Raw genomic sequence first — 17,693 nt, 5'->3', positions numbered from 1 at the left:
ACCACTGCAACATCACTGTTTAGCAAAACCTGCCATTATCCAAAGACCCTATAAGTATTCCCATGAGCACCGAACAAAAGATTCTTGCAAATATCTTCAACACCTTGTCGAAACCGAAACCACGAAACGACTACGTCCGCTAAAAAGGAGTTAATCTTTGCCTTCTGCAGCACCCTTCGGCAACCTCGCGAGCCGAGGCAAAATGCCGCCAGATGCATCAACAATAGGCGCTCAAAGGGCCCAGCAACATCCCAAAATGGCATATGCTTTCACGTGTTGGGATCGCCAAAATCGATCCTGGCATTCATTTCCGCGTGCCCAACACCGACTAACTGATGAATTTCCTTTTTCATTTATTCAAAAGACCCAGCTCGTCACTCAGCATCGGCAATCGGCATGGAGCATCCTCGCCTGCCCCAGAACCATATGACCATATGCCGCACGCCAGCTACGCGTATCTACGGGGCACAGCAGCGCTGCCACGGAGGCCTTCACCTTTTCAGACAGACTCGAGATCAAGATCAATCAATAGTGTTTTGCGGTTTTGCTTACGTACGCTGTGCAGCTTTTCTTTTCTCTATGCGTCGAGCTCAATTTACTTTGCAAAGATCTCTTATCCCTCAGGATCTTCAGGATCGCTTCAGGGGAGAACGACGGCAGTCGCAGGAAAGCCGGAGGTTAGGTCTGGCGCACGCCAGAAGGTGTCAGAGGTACGATCTTGGGACGAGGGTTTCGTTTTTGAGTTTTGCTTTTGGCCCGTTCGCTTTGTGGCGTTGTTTCGTATCATCTGCTCCTGGCCGATGATGCCTGCATACGGTCTAGGATTTCAGGACCGGCTTCTTTCTGAGATAGGGACGAAGACAGACGGTGCTGGTAGATATATTGGCAGAGAAAGATGTATTTTCGATTTTAATGTACTGCTGGTGAGCCTCTTCCAGATAAAACTGTTTCCAATGTTTCCTAATACCCATAAAAGAGAATTATAGATCTTTCGTTCGAAAGCTCGTATATTTCTTCAGAGATTTCACCAAGATTTCAAGTATAACTAACCAAAAGGCATACATTCTGAAAAATCAAATCGGCACTGTACGAACGAATCTTATTTGACAATCTAATAGCTAATCCCAGAAATTGCATTTCCCTCACGATCGTGTCCTTGTTCCGCAGAATAAAAGTGATCATCAAAAGAAGTTTTCCAATTGCCGCCAATCTATGCTGCGTTCCCAACAACACACGGGGACCGATTCCGATGCAATAAAAGCATTAAAGAAAAACCGCACACGCGTGCCTGATGTCGGAACAAAACAAACGCCAGCCCAAGATGCAGTGCAAGAAACGCTACGTACGAAAATGTGCACATATGTCGTCGCTCTGTCGAATTTCCGGATGCTGATCTGCCTGATCTGATGTGCTAAGGAACGCACAATACACCACTGCCAGTTTGAACCCCGACACAAGGCAATGACAAAACTGGCGTGCGACAGCAAGCGCAGAGCATGCCGCTGCCGCCGGGCAAAGCGACAAAGGAGAGCAAAGCGGTAGCTACCGCAAAACGGAACTCAAGAAGAACGCTAGAAGGGGAGAGGGCTGCGATGTGCGTCGGATCTTTTCGTCTCATTCTTCTCGCTGTGTTCGCTTCTGCCTTTGCTTTCTCGATGCTTGAAAACCGTGGCGAATGGCATTATGCTTCCTTGCAGGGCGCTGTGTGCCGCGCGGCAAACAACTGAGGGAAACGAGATACCGCCGCCGCCGCCACACGCTAACCGCACCAGCTGGAGGCACGAGCGCTTCCGCACCGTACGCGTGCCATCGGTTATGCTCCGAATCTGTTTCCATATGCTGCACCGTCGGTTTACCAAGTTCCTCCCGGGTTTGCCGTGAACAGCCATCGTACAGGAACGACAGTTTTAGGTCAACGCACAGCGAAGGTTCGTCGTTTTGGGGAGGGTGAACTACTTGCTGTGTCGTTGTTGCATTGCACGGTACAATGTATGGTACAAGTGTGTACGCCAAAAAGGCCACCCAAGCGGGCACACTCTAACAAAGTCCTCGAACCTGGAAGGGTAGCACATTGGCAGGGTGGAAACACTTTCCACGCACCACGAACATCACGGCCATACATCGCACGTACTCGGGACGACAAGGGGACTACAGAACGAACGTTAACGTTAGACGCTGCTTAAAACTCCGGAACGAAGCTTCCGGGCTCACGTGCCAGCGAGCATCCGCCGTCCGTGCCATAGCAGGAACAGGCTTTCGGGGTTTGCGTTCTGCCATAGAACCTCGAAACCTCACGCATCAACGCGTCGCTTTACCGTCCAACCAGTGGAACGCACTGTTCCCGCTTCCGCTTCGAATAGAACTCTCTTTGTGGACAAAAAGTGTACTCCAACCATCATCATTGCCCACCAGACACAGCCAACCAGTATGTATTTGTGCCGTATGTTGGTCGCTCGCTATTGTGCGCCTCATTGTTGGTGCCCCCCGCTTAGCCTCAAGTGCAATTAACCATTCATAAACGTTCATTCATGCGCGATCAACCAACCGCGGACATGCGCATCGGAGCGCGGTGACGCGACACGCTTATGCTAGGGGTTCTGGATGCCCAACCCGCACGCCCGCTCGCCCGTGCCTCCGAGAGCTATGTTGACCGAGCAATTACGCAAGCACGTGTCCTCCGTTAGCTCTCCGCGTTAGCTCGTCGGTCAGAAGCACGGAAGAGGTATCTTCGGCCGCCAACTAAACGTGCGGCTGACACACCAGCGACCCACCAGCGAATGGGTTGCCGAGGGCCTTGCAATTACGCGCACTCGCCGGAAAGAGGGCGCACGACGGAAATTAAGAAAAAAAAAGTAGATTTTTTGCGCAAATTACCCTCCACCGGCACGAGCGCACTTGTCACCGGAACACCGCGAAAGTCTCCTAAAAACTCTTAGACCCACTCTTACGTATCATCTGCTTTACTCGCCCCCTCCGCGTGATGTTGTTTAACAACAAAGAAAAGCATCATAACTGCGCATGCGTTAAGCGCTTTGGAGCAGCAGTGGCAAATGGTGGGAAGAGGGCAGGCTATAACAGTGATAGCGGCGAAATGGACGCATCGGGGGGGCAGACCGTCACACCACCGGGCAGATGTTGCGTTAGCACAAACGGGAACGCAGCGTGTGGTGACGACGTCTCCATGTGCGTTATTTGCTTCTTTCTTTACCACCTCCAACAAAGCGAATTCTTCCCCGGGCCGGTTCGGGGCGTTATAAATGCAGCCGGCGTTTTGCGAGGCCACGCGACCCGATGATGATGGAATGCTTGTTTTCGTTCTTCGCATTGCCGGCGCACACGGGTGAAACGGGATCATATGTTCATTCTTGTTGAAAATTAGTCGCGAAACGGGGAGGAAATTCCTAAAAATAAAGCAAAGGGACATTAAGACACTGGGAAGGTAAGATAAATAGACCAGAAAGATACGCAGGTTTGTTAAAATAATACAAACTCATCAAAATGGTTATACCTATTCGGCCTCCGGGACAAACACAGATTCACCTCATCCTCCTGGTTGTTTCCACACACTTTCCTCACACCCCAATGACAGATGTAAAATGTGCATCCCTCACGCGACGACTCAGCACCAGGGGCAGCTGCTACTGTCCTCCCCTTGTGTGCCAGCAGCGCAACAGATCGCTGAACCTAAATGCCCCACCGTCCATGCGTACATGCTTGTGGCCTTGAACGTACCACAGGGACAAAGAAAACTCCCCAACCGTATGCCGTGCCGTTAGCTGCTGGCGAAGTGGAAAGTGCAATAGAACCGACCCACCAAAACAACAAAAAACGGCGTGAAAACAGACGCTGCACTGGTCCCGCGGACGCTGTGATGGATGGATGTGTGAAGATGTGCACATTGTCGCTTGCGACGTGCGCATGCTTTAGCACATCCCGAGCCACAGATCCTGCCTAGCCCCCACCCCGGCATGTCCCTCCAGAAAACGTAAGGAGGTCTGGCATTTTCAAGAAATCGCAAAAACAAACAACCCAACCCGCCGCTCCGTTGGTATAATGCAACTGTTGGGACGGGTTTCGACTCAAACAGATAAAGTAAAACTTTTAAAATAAACAACCAGACCCCGACATGAGGCCGAAGAGCCGAATACGGTCTCCAGGAGGGAGCGCAAAGCGACGTTTGCCTTCTGCTAGACTCGTGTGCTAAATTCATCGCTTCTCATCGCCTCATCAGGGCAACAATCGCAACACGCATCAGCTTCAACGCGGCTTAGTCATGGTTTTTGGGGAGGGGGGGGGAGGGGGGGGGGGGATGAAGGGCAAATCCGGAGCAAATCCACGCACACGATTAGGAACGCAATGTGCGGGATAAAATTAGACTCACTCACTCACGTTTGATTGGAATTCCACAACGATCGATATGCCTGCTGCCGGTCAAAGAAACCTGCCCTGCTGGCGACCATAGATAGCTCCCGTTCTCACATACGCGCATTTCGGGGCAGAGGAGCTAAAACTGTTTATGAAATAAATTCCGTGCGCAGTGAGGGAAAACACCCCGTTGGCGGCACTGATTGAGATTTCTATCGCGACGGCTTGGGCGGTGTAATATATGGCAGGCCATTTTTACATTCTAGCTTGCCGATCGGTCGATCAATGCTGTCGAACATGCTGTTTCACCTACCAGCCAGCACATGGCGTTTCCGCGTGTATCGTTTTAAGTATGCACAAACCGCCAAAACAGTTTTTCAAGATCAAGGAACACATTTCCTCGATCGTTCCTCCGACTTAAGCTGCTTCTCGTGCTGGGAGGATTCGGTACCCGCTTACAACATAAATCCGAACCCCTCGAGAATGACCATGTACTGGGCGTGAGTTCTTCGGGGTTTCATTTTCAAGGGCACCAAGGATGTTTTCCCTAATCCGCACAGTATGCCGGGGGCGTGAAAAATAACACTTCGCATACGTCGTATCCTTCTCCTTGGAACGACACAAACAGCAGCAGGATCCATTCGTCCTGTGTTTGGGTTTTCCATAGAAATAACACAGCGCACTGTGAGCATGAAGCAATACCTCATTACCAATGCAAAACTGTCATCATCATCAGCATGCTGTTTCTCCGCGTTCTTCGGAGGTCACATTTGCAGTGGTACCATCTGCCGACCGAGGGCAGGCAATAACAACAGCAACTCCCTAAATCAAGCAACAACACAGTAGCGCGGCGACCCAGCAATAACGCTCACTGTGTCTGTGCAAACATAAACATCCGAGTCCGTAGTCGGTACCATCATCCATGCATTAATGTAATGACTTTCTGGCAAAGGTCATCAAACACGGCCACACTCAACCAACTTCGATAGAGACCGTGATAGTTGCTTGCTAAAAAGAAAGGAGTAAAAACGGAGTAGAAACACATTTTAATATTTTGACCATCACAACATGTTGCTTCCACTCCCGGCGGGCCACATTCTCTCGGTCATTGTGTCGCAAGGGCCGAGCATAATCAATGTGCTTTCTTCGCTTCGCCGCACTGAGTTCTTGACGCTGTTGACGCATATGCTCGATGCTTGCTTTTACATTACAATCGTTTCTTTTTCGCCAGCTGATAGCATTTTTATCGCTCCGTCCGGTTGCGGTATCGCCCAAGGTTTGGCGATCCAACCGATGGCAACTTGTTGTTATCGGAAACATTGTTGACCCAAGGCCCGGGAAAAGGAGGGAGACCATATGCAAGGCGAATCACTCGCAGGACGATATCACATGATCACATATGGAGCTGGGCATGTTGGGTAAAAAAAAAAAACACAAGCAAACGTAACGAAACAGCTGAACGATCATCGCCAGCAAAAGCTTGCTCGATCTTCATGCTGGTGGTGCTGCTGCTGCTTCTCGTCGCATATTTACATCAGCTCCAGAGTCTGCCGTTGCACTCTGGGGAGTGTGTGTAATGCGCAGCAGGATTTTTTCTTATAACTTACGACACCCTCCTTCTGGGCTGGTTGGTGTCTTTCGCTTTGACCTGCTTGTGATGATGCCACAAACGCAGCATGATGGCCGTAGGATAAGTTTGAGCGTTTTTGCCCCTCTTGGTTTTTTTGGTTTTGGGTTGTCCTTGCTGGTTGGTAAATTGTAGAAAGTGGTGTACGCACAGATGATGATAATTATTAGCTGGAATCGAACGACTACCCAGAGAACAGATGTCAGCAAGGGTGTCGAGTTGGTGATTTTGTTTTAAGGACTAATCGAAAGAATGTATGAAGAAAACGGGGATTTGCTGGTAGATTGTGGAGCATTAAAGACTTGGAATAGCAATAGGGAGAAAGTAAGGATGAAAATGAAACAATTCGCGTTTGAAAGGCATTTCTTTGGTTCAAATAGTATTCCAACTCAACGCCGTAGGTTGACTTGAGGGCACATGTTTACTTTAAATGCTTGTATCGACTTTCGATCGATCCCATCCTCAAACTATCGTCACAGTTGCATTCCAAACGAAACAGTTGGAAAATTGATTTTGCTGCCTAGATAGCCCAGGGGAAAGGTATCGACGAAACCTAAGGCCGGGAACGTCTGCTGCTGCTGTTGCTGCTGCTGCTATTCGTCTGCTGTCTGCTTTTCTGGTTCGCTGTCTTCCTACCTCAAACTCAAACATATGTACAGGTAACCCGACGATTTTGTTTTGCTTAAGATCATGTGTTTTTTTTTTATTTGCTGCTTTATCGATCCATTGCTTTTCCTTTCCACCTTCGGCGTAGACAGCTGATCGAGCCCGGCACAGCGGAACGGAATGGGTGTACAAAGCGTACCACCCGAGAGCAAAAGGGAACAGAGCAGCACATCCAAGCCAAGCAAAAGAGCAACTCCCGGGCGACCCTTTCCCATGTGGACACCTCTGGCGTAGTGGTACAGTGTACCGACGAGGACGACGGCGTTCTCCCACACGCAATGGGCCCCGACAATTCGTTTCGGCAAGCCCTTGTGTATGGTCGCATTAAACGAAGCCTATTGTTTCTAACGATGTCACACTGTATACGATTCCAATCAGTGAGTTTCGTCATGGCCGGCCGGAACCCCCGGGCGGACCACGGCGGTAGCGGACACCCGGGTGGACAACCCCGGGTGGGTTACTGCTCAGCGTTTATGAGGCGTGCACAATAGTACACACTCCATGTGGGTCGGGCCATCGTTCGGGCATACCCGGCGAGAGACTGCGGGTGGGCCACAGGTGACGATGTTCGCTCAGACCTATCCACTATCCGCACTATCCCAGAACAGGGGCTCTCGTTTTGCGAGGGAATAAAGTCTGTGGTTAATTGTATGTGTTGTTACATCTCCCCCAGCCAGGAAGCATGCAAAACAGGTAATCAAAGTTTCCACCGGATGACAATCAGCTTTGCTTCCGCATCGGGAAAAGGGTGAAATTTCGCCCGACTCCTTGCAGCAAGGTGTAAGCGATTAATATTCGCGACTGCCGCACCGTGGAGCTGCGAGGGGAGGGAAACAGGGAAGCCCCCAATTTCCGTCGCTTGCTACGATGCAATGCATGATGCGTGTTTTGGGCAACACAGCCTTTTTTCTTTCGTTTCGGGGCTCGTTTGCACCTGGCTGTATGCAAGGGTTTGAGCTGTGTAGATTCATTTTGCTTCCTGTTTTTCTTGCATCGTAGCAGGCTACCTCGCTAGCCGATGATGTTTTGCTGTTCCCAATTTCCCCCTTTCCGGGGTCAGGTGAATTGAGTGCTCGATTCCATTAATGCTTCACTTCCTCCACACAAACAACCTGCACGACAGGTGTAGCACCGCGCCTGTGAATCCGGCGAACGCATGGACTCCGGTGGCTCTAAAACGAAGAAGCAAAAACGGATTGCCCGACCCCTTCGAAGGAATCGATAGCGTGATAGAAACCGGGCGAAAACCGAAGGATTCCTCTTAGAACGGGGCGGTGTGATAGTTGTGCTGCAAACTAAACCGTGGGAATTCAGCCGGTCCCTGCGTTTTTCGCTTCCGCACGGCATTGTTTACATATTGTTACTACACTCTTGCTCCATTCCGCGCCGTCCGTTCCTCCCACAGTCCCATTTTGGTTATGTAAATTTTCAATTCATATTGCGCGATTGAATGGATCTCGCATCTTCTTCGCTTTACTTACATGAACTGCTGATGGTTTGGCCCATGGTATTACGTCGCACGCATTGGCTACGGGTGTCCTGTGTCGCTACGGGTTCGATGCTCGGTTGCTGTTGTCCCTGTGCTCTGCTGTTCTTCTCGCTCACTGCTTCGCCAAGCTTTTGCCTTGCCGGATGATGCTAATTACAAATTCTCGCCACTATCGGACACAACACGCACGCAATCGGCCAACCTATCGTCTCTGCACCATACTACACTCGCGAGAATCGCACTTTTTGTTGGGGCCCTGGTCACTTGCACTACCCCACGCGACTAGCATCGTTTGGACCGAACTTGGAATGCTAACTTAGTGCTACTCTTAACCTACCTAACAGCTTAAAACTATGTTGCAATTTGTGTATAATTTGTACAATTTATTGCCACACATTTGCCGACCCGGAACGGATTTTTGCACTAGGAACACGTTTTTTTCTTTTCGTTGCTCTTAGTATGCTTCATGCTGTCCCGTTTCTGCCCACGGCATTAACTGTCAGTACGGTTCTACCGCATCCGCACACATCCTTGCCTCCGCCGGCCTGTGCTGGAATGTCCTGGGGAGGGACTGTTTCCGCACCACATGCGCACACAATTCTATGCCGTCGATGGCTATCATGATTCGGCAACAGAGCAACTTTTTTTTTCGATTACCCCGCTGCTGGGAGTGCGAGGAGATGACAATATGGTTTTGGTGGTTGTGACCGTTAATAAAATAGAATTATTAAAAAATATATATATAATGCGAGCATGACAACAAACTAGTTCGGTTGGGAAGGGGTTTTAAAAACAATCGCTTTTGTTCAACAATTCACTCGAATTCAAGTTTCCTGATAACGATTTACATCTTCAGCAAATCAGCTGACAGCAAAACATCGCACCGTTGTTCCTCCGAAATAACATCGCACGTGTTTACTGTCAAACTTCGCTTGACACATTCGTGCACCGTCTGTTGTTGAATAACACAATCTCAGCATGCTGAAGGTAAGGCCGGCATAAAATCGAAGTAAAACCGGTACATTAAGCTTGATTTTCCACATTCTCTCCGTCCTGCAGTGGTTTAACATAACGCGCAGTCTGGCGCCTCTTGCGCCGCGCCCCGTACGATGGTATTCGGATGCGGTTGTTGCCTCGACATCGCAGGCGGCGGTAGATCAGCCACCTCCGGTCGGCGTTCCGGATAAGCTGTACAGCCGGGTGGAGCTGCAAATGAAAGGAATCGATCCGGAGGTGATGAAGAGCTACGCTTTGTACGCCAAAACTGCCGCCGAACATCTTGACATTGAAGTTGGCAAGCAGTAAGTATGGTGCAATCCATTCCGAAACCGAGCCAGTCCCCAGTAAACGAATCATTCCTTTTCGGTTGCAGCTGGACGCTAAGAAAAGCGGTGAAGGACCGTCTGACGCTGCTGAAATCGGTGCACATCTATAAGAAGCATCGCGTGCAGTACGAGGTGCGAAACTACTACAGATTCATGCATTTTCACAAGCTGACCGGCTCAACGCTGGACACGTTCCTGGAGTACATCGAGCGCAACCTGCCGGAGGGTATTGCGTTGAAGGTGACGAAGGTGGAGCTGCAGGAACTGCCGGAACATTTGCGAAAGTAGGAGAGACGGGGCGTGGTGTGGTACGCGAAAATTAGTGATTAAATTGAACATTGCTGAATAGGAAACGCATGTTTTAGTTTGTTTCCGTGAAAGAAGCATCGAACGTTTTCGTATTGTTATTGTTTGTTTGAAGAGTTGCTATAAAAATTATAGCAAGGTTTGACGTCTCGTTTGAAGCGTCAAATGTTTTCATCGCAAACGCCGATCGATACGGATTGTTGGTTTGTTGGTGTTCCGGCATTGAACAGAAGCTGGTACGGATTGTTGTTGCAAAAGGTCGGCAAATACCAGTAAGTAGCCCTACGGCGGGTACATTTCACTTCAAAACGTTAATATTATTGTACATACGCTTTCAGAAGCACAAACACACAAAACAATGGTTCGTCCGGGAATGATGCGCGGCGGAGGCCGAGGCGGCATGGGAATGGGCATGCGTGTGCGTGGGGCACCGTTCATGAACAAGAAAACGTTCCTTCCCCGCCACCCGTTCGATCTGACGCTCGCCGAGATGGCCTTTCCCCGGGTGCAGCCGGCGCAGGACGACTCCGTGCTAACCAATGCGCTGCTGAAGCGCAGCCAGGACCTCACACCGGCCGCAGCGGAACAAACGGCCATCTCGAACCTTGTCTCGAAGGTGCAGGCCGTACTGGATAACATTGTAATTGCACCCGGCGACTTTACCAAGTGCCAGCTGGAGGAGGTACGCCAGGTAGGCTCGTTCAAGAAGGGCACCATGATGGCCGGTAGCAATGTGGCCGACATCGTGATCATCCTGAAGTCGCTCCCCACGAGGGACTGCGCCGAAACGCTCGGCAAGAAGGTGGAGGAGGATCTGGAAAAGTCGATGAAAACGGAAGTCGTCCCAACGGCGGAAGCCCTATCGCTGTCGTTCAGCGAGAAGGGGTTCGAAATCTCAAACTCCCTCGCGAAGGTGCGCTGCCTGATTGCCACGCTGCCCCAGAACATGCGCAAGCTGGAGACGGAGAAGCATCTGGATTTTAAAATCATCCAAAGCCACCTGGCCGCTATCCGGCACACGCGCTGGTTCGAGGAGAACGCACACCATTCCACCATTAAGGTGCTGATTCGCATACTGAAAGATCTGGCCCGCCGGTTCGATGGGTTCAAGCCGCTCAATCCGTGGATTTGCGATCTGCTCGCCCATTCCGCCATCATGAACAACCCGAGCCGCCAGGCGCTGCCGGTGAACGTGGCCTTCCGGCGCGTGTTTCAGCTGCTCGCTTCGGGGCTGTTCGTGCCCGGTTCGGCTGGCATTACCGATCCTTGTGAGGTGGGCCACTTCCGGGTGCACACGTCGATGACGCTGGTACAGCAGGACGAATGCTGCATGACGGCCCAAACGCTGGTGCGGGTGCTGGCCCACGGTGGATACAAGCACATACTCGGGTTCGTGGAGAACACAACCGTCGCGAACGAAATGTCCGTTTGGGACGGGGTGGTCGTTTCGCCGATGGAACCGGCGTACGAAAAGCCGTCGGAAAAGAAGGACGGCGAAGAGGACGACATGGAGTGCGTCGAGGGAGAAACGATTAGCGAAGAGCCGATCGAGTGAAGCCAGTGTCCAGCTGCTCTTGACGCGTTAAGATTAGTATTTTATTCGGAACACTTGACTTTTTGTCGACTAAACGAACACGTGTGGATTAATGTTAACTTAACCCTTTGGTAATTGCCGTGAACTTAATAAATCAACTACCATATGATAAAACAAAAATAAAACGAAATACTTCTAGCCCGTTTGGTAAACATTAAGAGAACAAAAAATGCGTTTAACAACGTCGCCCTACTCTATCTACTCCTATATATATATATGAGTATATGAGTATTGAAATAAACAGCAACTAGAAACTACTTTTCGTTGAGCAACTATCACTACCTAACAAAACCGAGCTCTACCTCTATATGGCCGATATGTGTTTGCCCCTATTGCTCTACCCAATACTGTCCTTTGCCCGCTCGCTCCCTCCCTACGCACATGGATTCTCCTTGCCACTGAAATGGGCACAGTTCACCCGAGCATTGTGCGACTTGGGCACGGCCATGCGAAAGATGCGCCCCTGAGGATGGCACACGCACAGCTTGTACTGGCCGGCCGATCCTGTCCGCACGCCGTGCTCGCTCTTGACCACCGGCAAGTTGTTCACGTTCACCCACACCCCATTGCCGCCCACCAGCATCGTGCTACCGTTGTCCGACTTCAGGAAGATGTTCTGGTCCGCCGACCACAGCAGCTCCTTCGCCTCCATTCGAATTCCTTCCGTGCCCTTGAGCGTCAGCTTGTTGCGCGTCTGCAGCTTCAGCGTATCGTTAATGGGCGCCGCAATGCGGCCACTGTTCACCAGATGGGCTTGCAGGATCATCGCCCCCTGGGGCATGTTGTAGTGAGGGCGCAACGTCCCAAACACCTGCCTGCCCGTTGCCGGATCTTTCACATCGAAATGGTTGATGCCCTTCAGGAAGGTGCCTGTGCGCGTGAGCTGAATTTTGTTGTGCGTATTGCCGTTCCGATTGACGAGATTGATCGAGATGTCCCCATCGTCGCCGGCCAGCTCCAGCGGCTCATCGTAGAAGCTCTCCAGCAGCCCATCCTGTTTGTACACCCGGTCGAAATCGATGTTGCCGTAAAACTTGATCGAATCGGCGTCCTGTATCAGCTCGATGTTTTCCATCCCGCGGTAGATTCGCAGTATCGCCGTGATGGACAGCGTTAGGCAGAGGTTGCCCAGCGCCAAGCAGAACAGCAGCACCAGCACGACCCAGAACGCGAACGAACTTTTCTCATTGTACGTGTGACACTTGGACAGGTCGTACTTTTGCTCTATTTGTCGCATTTTCTGGAAATGGGGGAAATCGGTTACATTATTTGAATATCACGTGGCCGTAATAGGGGAAGAAATCCAAAGACGCTGCACATACTCCCATTGAAGATTCGAGGACGGTGCGCGGACGATATTGATGTCCTCTTCGGGTCAGGGAAGAAAATTCACTGTGGAAAAGTGAAAAATTTTGACAGCAAAACATACGCACACATACAAGTGTCGCAGTGTTTTCCTTTCTGTACACTTGCGAGCACAACAAGTGAGAAAATTCTGCACGGAGGAAAACTCACGCCCAGCTCACTCATGCCCAGCTCGCTATAAAAACGGTCGCCATATTATGGCAAATTAATTTAAATTTTAAATTGAATTCCATAAAATGAATTGTTGTTGGTAGAGAAACATCATTATTTTTTTGTGCAATTTTATCTTCAGTTTTTTTTTTGGAAATTAGTAAAACTACTAAAGTAAAATAAATTAAAAAGAAACTCTCTGTGGTCCACGGAATATCCCATTGTGCAGAGCAAACTGTCATTTCCCTCCCAGCGTTGCGAACGAGCTGTCACTGCCGGTGAGAAAGCTGTTTTGCCAGATTTGTTTCCTACGCACTGAAACCATTTTATGAAAAACATCTTGTCCGTACGCTGCATTTTGAGCTGAATCTTTCGTGATGGCTTCGGAACGGTATAGCTTTTCGCTGACCACCTTTAGGTAAGTGGGAAAGGGCGAACGTTTCCGGTGAGTTTTTTTTTCTACTTCTAACGAAACTAACCCTACCGTACACTCCTGCTCCCCGTAGCCCCTCGGGTAAGCTGGTCCAGATCGAGTATGCTCTCGCGGCGGTAGCGGCCGGAGCACCGTCGGTCGGCATCAAGGCGGTAAACGGTGTCGTGATCGCGACGGAAAACAAGCAGAAATCGATCCTATACGATGAGCACAGCGTGCACAAGGTCGAGATGGTGACGAACCATATCGGGATGATCTACTCCGGCATGGGGCCCGACTATCGGCTGCTGGTGAAGCAGGCCCGCAAGCTGGCCCAAAACTACTACCTCACGTACCGCGAACCGATACCGACGTCGCAGCTGGTGCAGAAGGTGGCCACCGTCATGCAGGAGTACACGCAGTCGGGGTGAGTGTTGGCTTGTTTGTTTGAAGTGCGATTCCCCCGCCCTTGCCAGATAATTCACGATATCATTCCCTCCCCATCTCCGTCCTGTAACAGCGGTGTCCGACCGTTTGGAGTTTCGCTGCTGATCTGCGGCTGGGACGATGGCCGTCCGTACCTGTTCCAGTGCGATCCGTCCGGCGCTTACTTCGCGTGGAAGGCGACGGCGATGGGCAAGAACGCCAACAATGGCAAAACGTTCCTCGAGAAGCGGTACAGCGAGGATCTCGAGCTGGATGATGCCGTTCACACCGCGATTCTGACGCTCAAGGAAGGCTTCGAGGGACAGATGAACGCGGACAACATCGAGGTGGGCATCTGCGATGCGAACGGTTTCCGCCGGCTGGACCCATCCGACGTTCAGGATTATCTGGCCAATATTCCATAAGCTAGCTAGCTAGGGCAAGGGGAGAGAAGCAAATCGATAGAGAGAGGAGGGAGCTTTTTCGTCGTAAGAGTGCGTCCTAGCGAGGGACATTTTTTGCGTTAAAGTAGAGTTACTCTGGATGGGTGGATGATTTGGAATAAACACTTACATTTCTTCAAGCGGATCGATGGAGTTTTAATGGTTTTTCATTTGGTTTCGCGTGCTCATCAACATTTGCACAATGAAAATACACTTCTTTTTAGAGCCATAATAAGGTTGATTTATTGAATAGCTTCCACGTTAGAACTACATCATATAGCGAATGCAAATAGTGCAAATTCTTATCGATTAAGCATGAAATTACGACGGGCGCGAATGGCGCATCCATCAGTCGTCCTTCTTCTCGGCATCGTCGTGTTTGGCTGCTGCCGCAGCGCCGCCCTTCTTGCGTTTCTTCGACGCCGGAGTAGCTGCAGCGGGCGTTGCAGCGGCAGCGGCCGCCGGGGCCTTTTCCGGCTCAATCTCGCCCGGTTCCGGTTGCGACACGGACGGAACCCCGGTCGGCGGCGTCACTGTAGCCGTTGCTGTGACCATAGTAGGCGGTGGACCACCCGGTCCGGGTGGCATACCGCCGGGAGGAACTGATCCACCTGCCGTCGGGGGCGGTGGACCGTAACCGTGGTGTGCGTCCGGGTGCGGATGTACCTCACCGTAGTGTCCCATCGGCCCTGGTGGTCCGCCCGGTGGGCGGACGTAGCTGCCCGGGGGTGGTGGTGGCGGTGCATACTGCTGATGGTACGGATAGTGCCCGTACTGGCCGTACGGTTGCGGGTGCCCCCCGTACGAGGAAAGGTAGTACGGTGCGCGTGGCGAACCGGCATGCGGATAGCCCGGGAACGAGGGTCCGTGGCCGGGCATACCAGGGTGGGGCTGCATGTGCGGAGGCATATGGTGCGGCGGTGGATGCGGTGGCGGCTGATGGTGCGGTACGGTCACGTTCGGCGGTGGAACTTGCGCCTCGGGCGTGTGGGAGGGCGGTGGCGGCGTGGGCACAACCGGCGCTTGATGCGGTGGCGGTATGGCGGGCGCAGAGGGTGCCGGTGCGGCATGGGAAGGATACCCGCCGTGAACTACGGTGTGGTGCGTGCCTGGTGGTGGTGGCTGAGCGGGACCGGTGTGGTGTACGGTCGAGGTCGGGGGAACTTCCGCTTTCGGTTCCGACGATGGGGGCGTGGGAACGATGGGTGCAGGCGGTGGAACTGCTGCCTGAGCGGGAGCTGGAACTGGACCGGCTGGCGGTAAGACCGAGGCCGGAACTTGCTGGTCCGGAACGACCGGGGGCTGATTCGGCACAGCCGGTGTAAGCGGTTCTTTGACCGCTTCGGGCGATGCTTTCGGTGCGGTCGCTACCACTTTATCGTCCTTGGCGTCCGGTTTCGGGTCCTCGGTCGTGTCCATCTTTTCGACCGACGGTTGCGGAGGACCGCCAGCCGTCGAGTCCTGCGAGCCTTGAGATTCGTCCGAAGTGGCCGCTGCCAGTGGAGACCGATCCCGGGGGGTGGCAACGGCAGAAGAAGTAGCTTCATTCGCTTCTGTTGTTGCTCCGGCCAGTGCACCACCGTCCGTGGATGATTCGCTCGCGGTCGCACCTTGATCTGGCGCTGCTTCCGATTCCGGTTTCGGCGGACCCGCTGCGGGTGGCTGTGCGGGTGCAGGCGTCGGCACTGGGGCCGGGGGCTTCTGTGCCTCCTCCAGCGCTCGCAGACGGTCGCGCTTCATCATCTCGTACTGCCGGTCGACCATCTTCCCGAACGTTTCCTCGTCCACTGCCGGTTTGCAGTGCTTTTTCAGCTCGTCCTGAAACGTTTCGCTCGACTCGACGAACTTCCGCTTGCGCGTTTCAAACTTCTCCTCGATCAGCTGCAGCTCGTGCTGCAGCTTCATCTGGTGCATCGTGAGCGACTGCACCTGGCGCTTCAGCACGTGCATACGCTGCGTGGTCACCACCGAACGGACGTCCGGCACGACCGCATCGGAGAAGATTTCGTTTATCAACCGATGGTTGCGCGAAAAGCGCGCATACGCCACGTGCTTGAACGAGTACCCATCGTCCGGGTCGTCCTCGTCCTCGGCCGGCTGAATGTCGATCCGCCGGTCCGCCTGGCCGCCCTTCGAGCTCGAGCGCGACGAAGGCTCGTGCCCGTCGCCATCGCCCGGCTTCACCTTGTTGCGTGCCGTCAGGTAGGCCAGGTAGGCCGGCGAGTTGTGGTACGCCTTCATGTTCTTCTCGTGCTCCGCCTTCTCCAGCTCGTACTCGGCGATGTACTCCTCCTTCTCCGATTCGGGCAGCAGGCGCCACTGCTGCCCGATGATCTTGCCCACCTCCCACAGCTTCAGATCGGAGTTGGACGCTTTGATCGAGTCCCACACTTTGCGCGAGTAGCGCATGTACGGCATCAGCGGCTTCTCCGGCGGCTTGGGCGGTTTGATCATCTTCGACTCGGACGCCGCCGAAGCCTTGCCCATCTTCTGCGGGTTGAACGCCGGATTGCCGTGCGGGTTGTGCATGAACGGGCTCGAGTTGTCCTTCCGGTCGGCGGCCGAGCCCGACGGCCGCAAACGTTGCGGGGGCATCGGCGGACCCGGTATGTTGTGTTTATAGTTGGCTGGCAGCGCCATTTTGATTTTCCAAGCCCGATCGGCGTCTGCAGGTCCGGGAGTTGGTGTGCTGTTTGCGCTACAATAAAATGAAGTCCGAGTTATGAAACACATACAAAAGGATGCCCATGAGACTTTTACAACATATGGAAAAGTAAAAACCACACGGAAAATCACATTTCTTACCAAAAGATTGATAAAAGCTTCGCACCAATGCCACAAAAGACGGACGCTATTTTTCCTTCAGCAAAAATTTGACAGCTCGCTTTGACACATGGAACGACAGTCAAGCATGCTTAGGCGGTGGTCTATCAATGTTGCTTCACTTGCGGTCGTAGTGCAATGATGTCGCACAAAAATTATCATTTTGAATACAGGCGGTCCCCGAGATACACGGTTAATGGGGACCGAAAACGACCGCAAAATACCGCGTATCTCGAATTTCCGCGTAAGTCGAATCTCGTGATTTTTAGCCAAAATACTAATAATTTTCGTGTAATTTTGAAAGTAGGGGGTGGTTTTAGCCACTTTATAAATTATTTGATATGATTCTGACGGAATATAACAGTTTTAAACGTTTTTAAATAGTTTTTAACATTCGATCAAAACGGAAATTATTTGGCAATTTAAAATTGATGTGTCAAATCAGTACAATTTGTTCAAAGAACTGTCAAATTTAGAAAACCGCGTATCTCCGAATCCGCGTATAAGAGGTACCGTCTATCTCGGGGACCGCCTGTAATTTGTTTTTTTATTTAAGTAAATTATACGGTAAAATCAAACAGTTTGCTTTCTAAACGATCATATTTTTATAAAGACAAAAAAGGGAAACAAATACTTTCCCAAAGGGTACAATATAGAACTATTTTCAACCAAAAATATTATTTAAAGTACAAAAAACAAAAT

The 17,693-nt window shown here is 51.6% G+C and overlaps 6 protein-coding genes across 6 annotated transcripts in view; 3 read left to right on the top strand and 3 right to left on the bottom strand.

Moving 5' to 3' along the window:
- Positions 1 to 8,994, bottom strand: part of LOC1281122 (protein neuralized) — a 37,071-nt gene extending 28,077 nt beyond the window's left edge. Inside the window, exon 1 of the mRNA XM_061644460.1 lies at positions 8,140 to 8,994. Within this exon, the coding sequence (XP_061500444.1) occupies positions 8,140 to 8,164 (25 nt within the window). The 5' untranslated portion in view covers positions 8,165 to 8,994. The remainder of the gene's footprint in view (positions 1 to 8,139) is intronic.
- Positions 8,995 to 9,044: 50 nt separating this feature from the next.
- On the top strand, positions 9,045 to 9,825 carry LOC1281123 (small ribosomal subunit protein uS10m). Its single transcript, XM_321061.4, has 3 exons — positions 9,045 to 9,134; positions 9,207 to 9,448; positions 9,520 to 9,825. The coding sequence occupies exons 1-3, from the start codon at positions 9,126 to 9,128 to the stop codon at positions 9,758 to 9,760; spliced, it is 492 nt and encodes a 163-aa protein (XP_321061.3). The 5' UTR covers positions 9,045 to 9,125; the 3' UTR covers positions 9,761 to 9,825.
- Positions 9,826 to 9,927: 102 nt separating this feature from the next.
- LOC1281124 (interleukin enhancer-binding factor 2 homolog) lies at positions 9,928 to 11,497 on the top strand. The gene is made up of 2 exons (XM_321062.6): positions 9,928 to 10,050; positions 10,117 to 11,497. The coding sequence occupies exon 2, from the start codon at positions 10,137 to 10,139 to the stop codon at positions 11,331 to 11,333; it is 1,197 nt and encodes a 398-aa protein (XP_321062.5). The 5' UTR covers positions 9,928 to 10,050; positions 10,117 to 10,136; the 3' UTR covers positions 11,334 to 11,497.
- On the bottom strand, positions 11,353 to 12,833 carry LOC1281125 (uncharacterized). The gene is made up of 2 exons (XM_321063.6): positions 12,695 to 12,833; positions 11,353 to 12,612 (listed from the first exon to the last, which is right to left on the bottom strand). Exons 1-2 carry the CDS (start codon positions 12,797 to 12,799, stop codon positions 11,746 to 11,748), a joined length of 972 nt encoding a protein of 323 aa, XP_321063.6. The 5' UTR covers positions 12,800 to 12,833; the 3' UTR covers positions 11,353 to 11,745.
- Positions 12,834 to 13,088: 255 nt separating this feature from the next.
- Positions 13,089 to 14,313, top strand: LOC1281126 (proteasome subunit alpha type-2). Its single transcript, XM_550819.4, has 3 exons — positions 13,089 to 13,305; positions 13,394 to 13,726; positions 13,820 to 14,313. The coding sequence occupies exons 1-3, from the start codon at positions 13,265 to 13,267 to the stop codon at positions 14,148 to 14,150; spliced, it is 705 nt and encodes a 234-aa protein (XP_550819.1). The 5' UTR covers positions 13,089 to 13,264; the 3' UTR covers positions 14,151 to 14,313.
- A 72-nt stretch (positions 14,314 to 14,385) lies between these two features.
- LOC1281127 (SWI/SNF-related matrix-associated actin-dependent regulator of chromatin subfamily E member 1) lies at positions 14,386 to 17,083 on the bottom strand. The gene is made up of 2 exons (XM_321065.5): positions 16,974 to 17,083; positions 14,386 to 16,866 (listed from the first exon to the last, which is right to left on the bottom strand). Exon 2 carries the CDS (start codon positions 16,806 to 16,808, stop codon positions 14,517 to 14,519), a length of 2,292 nt encoding a protein of 763 aa, XP_321065.5. The 5' UTR covers positions 16,809 to 16,866; positions 16,974 to 17,083; the 3' UTR covers positions 14,386 to 14,516.
- Between the last annotated feature and the right edge of the window lie 610 nt (positions 17,084 to 17,693).

This window comes from Anopheles gambiae, chromosome 2 (assembly GCF_943734735.2).
Source record: "Anopheles gambiae chromosome 2, idAnoGambNW_F1_1, whole genome shotgun sequence".
Classification (NCBI taxonomy): domain Eukaryota; kingdom Metazoa; phylum Arthropoda; class Insecta; order Diptera; family Culicidae; genus Anopheles; species Anopheles gambiae.
This window is presented reverse-complemented; position numbering and strand designations above follow the sequence as displayed.

What these genes read in the sequence shown, in the direction of transcription:
- LOC1281125 (XM_321063.6), bottom strand. Translation starts at nt 12,799, where the DNA reads ATGTTTTGCTGTCAAAATTTTTCACTTTTCCACAGTGAATTTTCTTCC. An exon ending in TCCTCGAATCTTCAATGGGA is followed by an intron (nt 12,613 to 12,694) that starts GTATGTGCAGCG and finishes CCCCATTTCCAG; the next exon opens with AAAATGCGACAAATAGAGCA.
- LOC1281127 (XM_321065.5), bottom strand. Translation starts at nt 16,808, where the DNA reads ATGGCGCTGCCAGCCAACTATAAACACAACATACCGGGTCCGCCGATG.
- LOC1281126 (XM_550819.4), top strand. Translation starts at nt 13,265, where the DNA reads ATGGCTTCGGAACGGTATAGCTTTTCGCTGACCACCTTTAG. An exon ending in TTTTCGCTGACCACCTTTAG is followed by an intron (nt 13,306 to 13,393) that starts GTAAGTGGGAAA and finishes TGCTCCCCGTAG; the next exon opens with CCCCTCGGGTAAGCTGGTCC. An exon ending in CAGGAGTACACGCAGTCGGG is followed by an intron (nt 13,727 to 13,819) that starts GTGAGTGTTGGC and finishes GTCCTGTAACAG; the next exon opens with CGGTGTCCGACCGTTTGGAG.
- LOC1281123 (XM_321061.4), top strand. An exon ending in GACATTGAAGTTGGCAAGCA is followed by an intron (nt 9,449 to 9,519) that starts GTAAGTATGGTG and finishes TTTCGGTTGCAG; the next exon opens with CTGGACGCTAAGAAAAGCGG.
- LOC1281124 (XM_321062.6), top strand. Translation starts at nt 10,137, where the DNA reads ATGGTTCGTCCGGGAATGATGCGCGGCGGAGGCCGAGGCGGCATGGGA.